The sequence below is a fragment of the Zosterops lateralis genome (assembly GCF_965231275.1).
Source record: "Zosterops lateralis genome assembly, chromosome: 6".
In the NCBI taxonomy this organism is placed as follows: Eukaryota; Metazoa; Chordata; class Aves; order Passeriformes; family Zosteropidae; genus Zosterops; species Zosterops lateralis.
The window spans coordinates 27,377,210-27,390,838 of NC_139761.1; the positions used below are offsets into that span (position 1 = coordinate 27,377,210).

The following is a 13,629-nucleotide window of genomic DNA, read 5'->3' on the forward strand; positions in this document are numbered from 1 at the left end:
TTATATTTGAAAGACAAAGGCTATTTTAAATTAAAGTAGTTTTGTATGGTATTAATGCAAATCAACTTCCAACGCATAATCAGCGTATTTTTGGTAACCCATTGCATGTGGTAATTCAGAATAAAGTACTTCCATAGAAGTTTCAAAGAAAAATAAATCAAATATTTTTGCTGGAAATAGAGATAGTTGTATTTCTATCTTATGATACAATAAATAGAGTTACACTAATTATGCTAAGTTTCTCTTTGTTTGAGAGAAAAGTGTTATTATTTTAGATTTTTATGTTCAATTGCCATGGTGGATTGACCTTGGCCAGCAGCCTCTTGCCAGACACAATTTGGGAACAGTAAGAGAAGAGTCAGGTCTGGTTGCCCTGAACTGGGAGCTCTTAAAATCTGCATGGAAGTAGCATGAGTGATGTGGTGTGTACTCAGTATTTTTGGCAGCGAACTATTTGAGTAACAGAAGGCAAACCAACATAGAGTGGCAGGAAGCATAGATAGCAAGAGAACCTGTTTATTTGAAGAAATACAAGGGAAACAACTGCCCTGAATGGCCACAGGAAACAACCTGTATTAAAAAAGGCTGATGAATAGGTTTTTCAGAGTTCAGGCTCTCTCCAAAAAAAGCCGTATTTCTATGTTTCTCCATGGCCATATTTTTTTCATGGATAGTTTTGTGAAGGAGCTAAGCCATGTTTTAAGTCTATGGATCTTCACTGATCCACAGCCAGTCTAAGTCAGTGTGTGTGGGCAACATACTCTGTTCCTGATCTGAGGTGAAGGAATCAGATTTCTTCAGCAGATCACTGCTGCAAAGAGAGGTAGCAAAGTATTTGTAGGTACATATTTGTTGTCTAAAATATTGTTTACATCATAAAGCAGTCAATGAGAAGTTTTCTGCTTTCTGATGGCCCATTTGGAAGCTGCTTACTAAATGCTGTTCTGCAGGTAACAAGTCCTTTATAAAACACGCATGTTCATCATTGTAGTAAAAATGTAAAAGGAATAATGAATACTGTAAATAAGGAATGATGCTGCCCACGGTAAAGCATTAAGAAGCTTAACCGATCTTAGGAATGTACCAAATGGGGATAGTTCTCTGAGGTTGTATCTAAAAATATATTTATAAATAAACTGAAATGAGAATACAGGCTCAAGCATTGGCCCAAAATCACATAAACTCTTCAGTTGTTTAATTGCATGCTTTCTGATGCTGTTTGAACTGTGCCAAAACACATTCTTTCAGATGATGCCCAGACAGTTTGGGTCCTAGCGTTTGTAAGAGACTGAAATAAGGAGTGGCAATGTCATCTCTCTGCTTCTGGGGAAAGAGGTGATCTGTGTGGCAGTGAATCATTTCAGTGCCTGAAATGCACTGGATCTGTAGGATACAGAGAATGGCTCCTAGCTGGTATATTCGGCACATTCTTAGTAACTTGTCTGTTTCACTCAGCAGTTAGATTGGAAGCAAACTTTCTAACACATTTTTTAGGAATGCAAAAGCAAAAAGAGAGCAAAGACCTATATTGCTGTTCCCATTTAGCGCTTTAACCCTTGTAAATCTGGGTCTTGGCTATTCTCAAGGGTCATGAGACAATCAGAGTCTTTCCTGTGTCTCTCTTCTAAGTGTATTTTCCTTACTCTAGTCATCTCTTCCTCGCCTTTCAAGATTTCTTCACTTGTCCCTTTTCCTTTCCAAATGAAGATACTTGTTCATCTATCCTTTATCTGTTTTTCTGAACCTGTGACAAATGGGTTTGACCTGAGCCTGTCTTGGATAGTACTGCAACAGAGACAGCATCAAGCTGATTGGTACTACTCCTTGTATTTTCTGACCCTTCTCCTTCCTGTATAACTGTAGAATGATTGCCTGGGAAGAATAAAGAAGAAGGAAAGAAAGGAAAGGAAATAACAGTTTGTTGCCTATCCTTGCTGTTTGTCTGCCTGGCAAGTGCAAATGTAGTTACTGGAAAGGTCTGGGGTGAGTCACCATTTCTGAGATGTCTTTAAGCACAGAATGTGACATCCTGGATTGAGACGGAGATGCCACCGCTGCTGGAGCAAGCTCCACCTCCTGTTTTACTCAGATGTTGCTACATATAATCCATATGGCCCTAGAGGAAACTTCTGTTTGAACTCCAGCGTTTGTGTTATTTTGTAGTAACTGTATGGGGTATATGTGGCGAAGGTCTTTAAATGCCAGCTGATGTTTCTTACAACAAAACCATGAAGTCTAGTGGTATTTTCTTTATGTATAAGATTAATATTGCATGATGGCATTGGTAAATAGAGCCTTTTAAAGATCTCTGGAGTTTTGCAAGTGAGTTAATACTGACTTCCACAACTAAGTGAAAATTTAGGCAGTTCTTTTGATGAAACATTGGCTTTTCAGTGTCATGATTTTGCTGTGTTCTAATCTCTGTAGAGAAAGGAAATTCTGATTTCTAAAAATAAAATGCACTGTTGTTTTAAGAATATAAAACAAAACTGTTTTAGTTTGGTTAATGTGATTGTTTCAAAAGTTTTGTACATTTATATCTTTATACTAAAACAGTGGTATTGATGTAAGTTATTTACTTATTTATTTACTTGCATGTTAGGGTCAGGTCAACAATTTTGTTTAGGTTAGGTCAAGGTTACTTGTGTTGTAGCCAGTCAAGTTAACAAACATTCAGTGTGACTCAGCTTCTCCACATGCTGTGAGGACATTGTTTAAACCACAGCCCTTATGTGTGCTCGGTCAATATCTTTGTATTGTAAAAGACTTCCAGGTTTTCTCAAAGTTCTTGTGCAGGTGCGGTTATGGTAATGACTAAGGGCTTCTAAAAACTTAACTAGTCTAGAAGAAAAAAACCAGTCATCACTAAAAAAGACAAATTTAATTTTAAGGAAAAGTTCAATGATGACTGAAAAAAATTTTAAAAAGCAATTCACATGATTTCCTAGAATAAGGCAACAGAAACTAACCCTTACAGAAGATGTGCAAAATTGTAGTACCATACAAAAAGGCAAAAACAGGAAGATGACTTTTTTCTTTTTCATTCTTAGCAGTGAGAATCTGTCTGCCTGTATATTGCAATTTTAGTATGTCTAAAGAAATATTTTTGCAAAATTATCACAGCAACAGAGTTTTTTGACTGTTAGACAGCATTACTAATTGCAATGAAACATCATTTTTTAGAGAATATGTTTTCCAGTTCTTCCAGGTTAACTCCTTAAAGGTGGAAGAAATTTATTTCTTGTATTGTTATCATTTGACAAAGCTATTATGCTAATCTTTCAAATACATAACTATTAAACCAAACTGGTGAAGAGTTGTCCCACCTTAGAGAGTCCTACCTTTCTTTGAAGTTAATTTCCTTTCTGAATTGTGGTTTACCAGAAAAGGAGGAAGTTGAGTAACTGTGCATATGATTTGTTATTATTAATTAATTTTGCAAAGCTTCACAGTTCACTTTGGAAATATGTTAGCATTTTGGAAATACGTGATATCTATAATTTAGATATGTCAGGTCTTGTAAAGTTTCATTCTCTAATAATAAAGTAATTTGATTGTCACAATAAATAGAGTTTTAAATATAACTCTTCTTTTGTCAGCTTCTCTTTGATCCTTGTTTCAAGAACAACTGCTAATAACAGCACAGTTATGGATGTACGTAGTTCAGCTTGTGTATTTGCATGTGGAGGGACCAATGCCATTGAAATTACTGACTGATGCAATGGATAGTGGATTAAATGAATTATTGAATACTTACAATTAGACGTTCTAGTTATTGGAATTTGTGTCTTTTTAGTATTACTTGAAAATCCAGAATTTGCATAATCACTTGGCTTCTATACGGTTATTAGTAAAATATTTTGGTGGATTTTCTTGAGATGTTTACCATGTCTAAGGGTAAAACCCCTTCAATGCTTGCTTCTATTTTGTATCTCCTTGGAAAGATTAGTGCTGAGGCTCCTTTTAACCCTGTGTTAGATCTGCTAATAGATGATCTGCTGCCAAAGTGCCCACAGTCTGGGCAGTAACAAATTATTATTTGATATCCTGATCAGCAGTGTTTTTAATCTGAAAACGTGATTTTATTTTGTATTTCTTTTAAGTCTTAGGGGTAGATAATCATGATGTAATATTTTTATAAAATTAAGGAGGAAACAATTTCAGTGTGCTTGTTACAGGTGATTTCAACTGCTAGTAACACTTTCCCTTTTTTACCATAAAGGTACTACAGTATTATGTAAGACATGTTCGGTATGAATGTTTAGACAGCATTTTTTTTAATGCTCAATATTTGGAATAAAAGTCTGTTATTTGCCTGTTGTAGTTCCACTTGTTAGTAAATTTATTTTTTCACTTTTATCTACTCATATTTTGTTTCCCTTTATTGGTGGAAAGGGATTGGTTAAAACAGAGGGGGAGAACTCATTTTAGAGGGTTTCCCTTTACATTTTCTTAAACCAGGACAGAAGGGTATCTAATACCCTAATCTAATATCTAACCCTATCTAATATCCCTAAGGGATAGATTTGAGTTGTTTTAGAAATCCTGCTAAATTTTAAATCTGGAACCTAGAATTACTGGTAAGTGATGAGGTTAAAAAGCTGATTTTTTTATTTCTAAAAAGGAGGAGGCAGGACACATTTGAAATACATAGCTAAACTGTGGCAGTTTAGCAAGTTATTATGCTGTAAAGGTCATTTTTCCTGTTTCACTTGTAAAGAAAAGCAGCTTTGACTGAATCACGCTGAAAGGCCATTGAAATGATTCATTTTACTTCACACTTGGTGTAGGCAAACAAGGTGTTTATGGACAGCTTTGATGTCTTAATGGCTACTGATGACTTGTTAAGCAGCCAGAAATACATCCTGTTTCTGAACCCCTTGTAAGCAAGCCTTCCACTCCTGATTCTTGCAGGTGTACTGTGCTTCCTCATTATGGCAGTTATGATGACCATTTAACTCTGGTAATTCTACTTTAAACAGCAATTATACTGAAACAAGGCTGCCTTATTAGTGTTGGAGAAATTAGCTCCAATACCATAGTGTCCCTGTTTTGTCTCTGTTTATGGTGGTGTCACACCAAGCACTGTGGCTTCTTTTTGTTTACTTTGGTCTGTGCATATCAGCATTATTGTTGGCAGGAATAAGCTTAGCTGAGGGAATTTTTGTCGCTGTTGCTACAGTTGGTCCTTATACAATGCTTGAAGAATTAAACCATCAATTTTTTTTACGTGAGAACAGTGTATCTGCGAAAAACTAATTCAAACAGAAGATATTTCTTGTATGTATTTTATCAAAAAATACTGTGAATGAATTTACTTTTTTCTACAGAATATAACAACTTTTACCTCAGATACACTTATTTCTACATACATACATAGTATGTGTAATTTTACAACATTTTTTTAGGTAGAAAAAGTAGAACTATTTGAAAAGAGCAAATGGAATGGGAATATAAAGAGAGAGCAAACAATTTAATTCCTAATGAATTCAGAGGGAAATGCCTGTGGTGTTTCTGAAATCCAGTGAAATGAGAAAAATCTTGCAGTTTTTGAAAAGGATCAGGAGTTCCCATTTTGAAGAATAATATTTCACTGCCTCTAGAAGAGAAAATTCTTAGGAATATCACTGTGTTTGTGTATAACCTCAAAACATACCAGTTTATTTCTCTGGCTGTACTTGTCACTGTGTTTTTTGCATTGCACGTTACCAAAACATGGAGTAGTGCATTGATGTAAATTTGAATGGATTCTTTTGTAACATAGAAAGGGCTTCTTGATTGTGTTTTCAGAACAAAGTCTTAGTTCTTTAGGCTGGGAGCATGAAAAAAAAGTGCTGAAATTTTTTTTGCTGCAGAAAGCAAAAAAAAAAAATTAAAAAAAAAAAGAAGGAAGTTACCTAGATAATAATCTCCAGTGTATAACTTCAGAGTTTTTAAAAAACCTTTTTTTAGTTTAAACAGGATTTAATATGATTTTGAAGCTCCACTTTCTCTGCATTGAAACAAATGATTATGATTACATTTTGAAATATTGTTTTGAAACATTGTTTTATGTGCCTGGTAACTTCCGTCTCAAAAAATAGATATTTCATATTGAGTTATCATTTAAGCTTTGCATCTTAGGCAGAGCTGAAATATATTTATTTTGGCTTCAAAGCATCTTTTGGGCAGACATTGAGGAGAGATCATAGAATCATGGAATAAGATCATATCATATCATATATCATATAGACTAGAAGGGCACTCCAAAGGACATTCAGTCCAAACACCTGCTCCAGGTCTAATTAATACATCTTACTCAGGAACTTGTGTGAGGAAAAAGTTACCAGCAGTGGCTGCAGGATGTATTTACTTCTGTCTCATTTCCTAGTGGATACTGCATTGTTCACAGGAAGAGAGAGGCAAATGAGCTTACTTGCTTGGGGGAAAAACCATTTTCAGAATATAGTGATAAGTATTTTCATAGATTAAAAAAATATATATCACATATATCCTAGATCATATCTATTTGATTTGAGAAGTGGTCCAGTCTGTTCTGAAAATTTCATTATTTATTAATTGTGTTTTACAGTTCTGTATTTTACAGTTCTGTGTTTTACAGCATAGTAAATTCTCATGGGTTTGTATTTGCAGTTTCCCGAATGTGGTTTTTATGGAATGTACGACAAAATCTTGCTCTTCCGCCATGACCCTACCTCTGAAAACATTCTCCAGTTGGTGAAATCAGCTGCAGATATCCAAGAAGGGGACCTAGTTGAAGTTGTCTTATCAGGTAACTAAAAAACAATGAAAATTACTGTCATTCTTTTGCAAATGAAAATATCCAAAGCAGTTTTCTTCCAGTTAGATTTTGACCCAGCATAGGTGAGGGACCACACAATCCAAATTTCCTTTTTCTTGATTTCTATCTCAGATGTATATAGGCATATTATGCCTTTTACTTTTTTTTTTTCTGTTGCCCTGTATATTTTGTAACAATCTCTTTCATCCATATTACTAGTTAAGCAACAGGTTAATGTTAATAAGCTTTTTGCTTTATGTAGAGTGCTATGAAAATGTCCACTGGAAATAGAGTAATTGCTTTTTCAAAGCCCTGCATAATTATGATTTACAAGGCTGCTCTCTTTACATGATTTATTTCTTTTAATTATGAGAGGAAGGGGAGAGCACAATTATGTGACTTAAATATAGAGGAAGTCTGAGGATGTCATTAGGTGTCAATAGGACTTTTCAAAAGCTTAGATGTGAGAAGATACCAGCTGTGTGACTAGGAATGGTGCAGAGTTTGCATGGGTGTGCAGTACAGTGAACGCTGGAACCGGAAAGATGTAAAGGTGTTATTTGGCAAGGAAAACTCAACTTGGAAGGTTGGTTGAAGGGTTGAATTTTTGTAGTTGGAACATGCAGTTAGAGCATCTGGAAAGACACTTAAAAGTACAGAGACATGTATGCCATATGAAAGTAAAAATTGTAACTGCAGAAGAGTGTAGGATTAGTGAAGAGAAAGGCTAAGTCCTAATGGATGCTGAAAAGAGTGTAAGTCAGAGTTAGGTTACATAATCTAAGCCAACTGAGCTTTTAAACCTAGTTTTCTTGTGTAAGACCCTATTCCATATTCTTTAATTAGAATAGGAAAAAGTGAAATAAGGAATAATGCATGTCATTCCTGTAAGTCATCAATAATCTTTTCCATATCAGGAAACAAGCTTTTCACATTGAAAAAGATACCAGCAATCTGAATATTTCCCACAAAGGATAATCACTCCACATCAGTAATTGTGATGCAGTGAAAAAAGTTAACAAGGACTTTAGTGCTTTATTTCTTATATTGTTTATATGCTTCTGAAGTGTACCTTCTAGCTTGCCAAAATTAGCTGTTTAAATCTTTAGGAGCAATGGACAGCAAATGAAACTGCTAATATGTCATGGCCTGACTGATGGCACTATTATAAATGAAAACCCTCAGTTAGATGTCTCAAATTAAACACATTTCCTCAATAACCACTTGAAAGCATTAGTGTCCTCCCCCAAATGAGCTTAAACTAAATAAAGCAATTAATTTTTGCAGATAATTCCTATGTCGTGTAAAGGGGGGGAAAGTATTCCCAGTTCTACAACACTGAAAATGAGAAAGAAATGTATAAACAATCTGTAATGTTTAGGAAATTATTCAAACTAATGCAGGTAGTTTTTTATTTAAAAATATTCAGAAATAGTTGAAAATTATTATGGAATTTGGCAATAGTGCATATCAAAGTAGCTGTAGATGGGTTATCTCCTTTTTAATTAAATGACAAAGTCTGTATAAATACAGGACCATAAGAAGTCCTTTTCAGGATGCTTTGAAAATTTATTTTGAAGGGATGAAAAAGACCTTCTGGAAACATGATTGGCCTTCAGCACTACAGTGTATGATAATGAGTGCTTGAGTGGTGGAAGGACAAATGAAATACAATATGTGTTCAGATGCGTATGTTGAACTGATTATTTTATTTCTAGCCTTCATTACAGAGAACTGAACAGAATATACATTCTAAAGTTCTGTAAATTCAAGGTATATTATGGTTATTGTTTTTGAATGTTGGGGCCCAAAAGAGGCAGTAGAGCACATTGTTACTGCTATGGCTTTGCTGCTGAAAACTCCTTGGGCTTTGGGTCAGCATTCCCTGAGGCACTGTTATCTGATGTCAAAAGCTGTACTGATTGACTGCATTCATTTTTTATTGCTCAGGTCAATACTGGTCAGAGTAGAGAAAGCTGAACTGTCAGTCCTTGTATACAGGGTTACACAATCAGTACTATGCGCTTTCTATTTTTCATTATTGACTTAAAACTTCATTAAAAAAGCTGGACCATCCATGTTTTGTTTTTTTTTCCTACTGCACTTACGGTCTTGGCAGTTTAAGAATTAGTAAATATGATTGATTTCTGGTTTGGAGCTTATATTACAAGTTCTTTTAACAAAATTATCTACAGAAACTTCCAGGGGAGAGGTGTTCACTGTAGCTGAAACACCTTAGTCTGTTTTAGTGAAGAAAATTGTACCTGCAGATGTCATGCAATATAACTGAAACAGTTGGTGTTAGAGCAAAAGATTTCTGGTGAAACACAAGAAATTTACTCAGCTCATATTACAGCACCTGCTGTGCTTTTGTATTCCTAATGAACATTATTACTTACATTTTGCATTGGTGCAATACAATGTAGCATTTTAATGGACTTCAAGAGTCACGTAATGTGCTGAACAAATACTGTGTGTTTGTCTGCTGACTCGTCCAGAGGAGATAAGCACAGGGCTCTTGCAGTCACCCAGATGAATTGTGGTTCAGTGCCAGTATAGATTCTGGCATTCTGGAACTGAAAGGTCAAGCACTATTGCAAGAGTGGAAGCAAAAGTGTATGTTGAGTGTATGAGACTTGGTTAGCTGCACACTAAAGAGGAAAAGGGAACTTTTATTATGAATGTAGTAGCCCTAATAAATATGGGTTTAGTTTTACTTCTGTTATTTTCTTCCTTTTATTTTATATATTTTTAAAATATCTGTTTGAACACTTTAGTTATGGGATTCTGATACTGTTTGTACAGGAATATGGGAACACTTGAGAAATTTATTAGAACCAAAAATTTGTATGTTGAATACATTTGGTTTATTAGGCCGCACTCCTGGGCATTCACTGAACAGCATCACTAATACTCTTCTGGCAGTAATATATAACTCACCATGTTTCTGTTTTCTTAGCTGTGTATTTTGTATTTAATTTTTTCTTCAAAATATTGGAAAGTTCATCTTGTCTTCAGATGCTCAAAGGAGGAAAATTCTTTACTACTTCTGTGGAAGTCCCTGCTCATGTATTCATTGAATCCAACATACACTTAGTTCTGTGGCATCAGACTACAAAGGATATGACTCTTTGGAGAAAGGATTTTGTCAAAGTATATTTGTAGGAAGGGTTCCTTATATTAGAATACCATTAAAAATTAGTAGGCAGCCCAAAATCGGGAAGCAAGGTACAGAAGTTGCAGTAAAAGTTACAGTAAAAGATGGCTGGAAATGAGTAGTCAGTCGTTTATAAATGCTGGAAGGAATAGAAACCAGAAGTTACATCTTTTTAGAGCTCTCTGTCTCTAAAATGTACTGTTATGGTTTGCTCAAGAAAAGGGAGCATATTTATGTAAAGTGAGTTTAAGCTGAAAAACGTCCTTCAGTCTTGATGTGATCGAGACTTATTTGCTGAAATCTTCAACTGGCTCTCCGAAAAGTTAACTTTCATGTTCCACTCATGAAATATAGGATGCAAACATTAATTACCAAAATAGCATAATGTAAAATTCACAATAAATTTGAACAGAATGGATTATTTTTGTTGTGATAAGCTCTTTTCTTTAAGGTAACACCTATGTTTTTGGAGATCTTCAGTGTTGTTTTGACTAGCTTATAAAAATAATTTATTTCAACTGCAATTTGTTGATGCCAATGAATTGATATTAATGATAGGTGCTGTCCTTAATACCTTTCTTTGCAGAGAAGTTAAATAGTTAACAAGTTTTTACTTAAAGTTGTTGCATAAGATCTGGAAAGATGTACTAGATGAGTTAGCCCTGTTCTGAAATGAATGATGCATTGAAAATATTATTTAAAGCTGTCTGTATGTGCAATTGCCACCCTTCATCTGTGTATCTGTGACTTTTTTCAGAATAATGGTATTTGTTGTTTTTTCCCTTAAATGGAGGCACAGACTCTGTAGAGCAAGCTCGACAGATGATGATGGCTGTGGTTCTGTTCATCTGTATTCTCTTTTTGAGGACTTCAAGGAAATAATTACTTCACATGTCTTTAAACTTGTTTTTATCAGCATAGTTTGTCCTCTTCTGTACTTTGTTCATGAAGTTTATTTCAAACTGCTGTGTAAATTTGCCAAATCTATTCAGGATTTAGAGGGGGGGAAAATTATATTTACAGTTTTAATGTGGGTTTATTTATAAAAATTCTATCTTTTTACTAGGCAAAGTTACAGTGAGATGTAAGAGGTTTTTGTCTGCTGCTGGAAAGCAGGCAGTGAAATGTTAGTATCTTGTGTGAATTAGTGAAATCTACTTCATCTGCTTGCTGTGAGCAGTTGTGCTTAACTTGGCAGGATTCCTGAAGCAAGAAAGTTAAATGGCAGCTATTTTACGTTCCCTTGCTGAGTTGATGAGGGCAGGAATTGATCCACTGCTATTGTTAAGAAGCTGTTTCTGTTGTAATATCACATAGATGGTAGATCACCTGGTTGTTAGATGTGGACCTTTTATTTTGATTCAGTACAGTTTATACTGCCTATCATAAAATATACTGTGCTGAATGAAAGCTGTGGATAGCTATACAATTACAGTAAATGCCATTTATCAACACATAACTAGATTGTAGTGTTAGTTCAACTTGAGATGAAACACTGTGATGTTATATCTCTGAACATAATGTTATAGTACTTACATAGTTGGTCACAGTTTGATTTTGCTTTGTTGTGATTGAAGAGCATCCTTCTCTTGGTGCCTTCATGGCTATGTTAGCAATCTGTTTTGGTGTCTTGAGAAATACAAAATCTTTTATTCTGTCTAAGATGAAATCTTTAAGAATTATTCTTCCTCTATGTCCTTTCAATTTTCTCTAGCTATCATTTTTCTAATTTCTATAGAGATAAGGCTCATTTGTCATTAGGTTAAAGTTGATTGATTTTGTATCCCTCAATGTTCATTAGTCTAACACTGTTCTTGGGTCATGAATTTCAGATAGATGATTGTGTTTGAAGTTCTCAGGACTGAAAGATTCTTTCTTTTTTTGTTTATGTTAGCCTCGTTGTTTTTTCTTCCATATAACTGTGTTATATATGATAAACAGTGGACAGTGCCTATATATGAGAGGTCACTGTTCCATTGCTACCAAATAGATCCATCCAAATATCCAGCCTTAGACATCTCTAATTGTCTGATTTTTTTGAGAGAATATTTTTTCGGTTTGTGTGCTCTTTAATGAAATTGTCGGTTCATTTGAGATATTTCACTTGGTTTTCCAGATTCAATTCAAACACTCTCAGTCCAAATGCTCATAAAGAAACTATGCTTTCATGAGAGCAGGGTAAATGCTCAAATGGATAAATAACTGTTTATGACTTAGGAAGCAAAGGGTAGACGTCCATGTTACTTTCGCTGTGGAAGCAGGTTACCAGCAAGGTACTTAAGTCTGTGCTGTTAAATACATTCATGAATGAGTACTAGTAAAGTGTCAGGTGTAGCAACAGAACAGAAAATGGCTTGTAATGTCACTACCCTTGTGTCATCCACCTTTGTCACCTTCACTGTTTAAGAGAATGCTGGTGTTGCTTTGAGAACTCTTTCAAAGACAGGATTCTGGGATTAGTAGATTTTTTGTCTGATCCAGTAATTCTTATGCTTTTGTATTCCTATCACATGATTTCTGAAAAGAGACATATTTCATGTCATATAACTTTACCAGGCCTCGCCTCAATAACTTGTACAGCCAGCTTTCCAAGAAAGATGGAATTGAAGCTGATTAGCTACTAATTAATTAATTAATTAATTGTAGTTAATGCATTAAAAAATACCTATCAACTTCCAAAGCAGATGAAATTAAATCTTGATTTTATTTGTATATTATATTTATCCTAATGCCTTTGGAGTTAAAAACCCCCCTTATTCTCCTTAAAATATTCTTAATTCATGAGGCAATTTTTTTACCTTTCTTATTAATTTTTCTTCAGTTTTCTTAATATGTTACATATCACATTTACTCTTTTAAAAATATTTTAGATGCTATAATTTAGTTTAGCACAATCCACTTAGTAGGAGTAACTCAATATGTTGAATATTCAAGACTTGTATTTCAGCAGCCCCCGTGTCAGCTGATCCTTTCTCCAAAGACTTGAGATGATAAATGAAACTTGGACTCTGCAGTATGTTGTCCAGTATGGATATTTGTGTGCTCATTTAGACTTACGCTATGCTATGCAATGCTAGCATCTGATTAGCATTCAGAATCAATATGGAAGGCTTATAATTAAGGAAATATTGATGGAAAAAAGTGCATGATAATAAAAATCATATTTTTATCAAAGGGTAGATCAACTCCGTTTAATGTTTTACAAATTTATTTACTATTCAGTCTGTCTTTACATCTATGGTATGTGAAGCTTGGATGTAGGTATAAGTTATTCCACAGGATGTGTCTTTAATAGCACTTGAGCTTTTCTTAGCGTTATAGTGGCAAAGTACAAATTTCTTTTTGTGTACCTCATAACTAAAAATCTTCAAGCATATACCTCCAATATTTGTATTTATTTATTTAAAATTTATATGTGTAGCTGAAATTATAATATTTTCTTTCTCCATCCTAATGGATTGTCTTTTGCACACCCAGGGGTGTGTGCACCTCACTTTGGAGACCACTGCTATAGGTTCAGTTGAAGTTGTACATTAGGAAAAAAAATCATCTCTGTATGAATTTTTTTTTGAATATTTGGGGAAGAAAACTTCAGCTAAGCAGAAAACTCTTGATTTGTCATACAGAATTTTCTTTGATTTGTTTAATAGTTTCTTTGACCAGTATGTGCTTGATTAAACATTTGTATCAG

The 13,629-nt window shown here is 34.5% G+C and overlaps 1 protein-coding gene across 2 annotated transcripts in view; it reads left to right on the forward strand.

The window, feature by feature from the left end:
• Positions 1-13,629, forward strand: part of PRKD1 (protein kinase D1) — a 112,708-nt gene that overhangs the window by 49,560 nt on the left and 49,519 nt on the right. For both annotated transcript variants that reach the window (XM_083863475.1, XM_083863476.1), the window contains exon 2: positions 6,634-6,772. In XM_083863475.1, the coding sequence (XP_083719601.1) occupies positions 6,634-6,772 (139 nt within the window). The remainder of the gene's footprint in view (positions 1-6,633; positions 6,773-13,629) is intronic.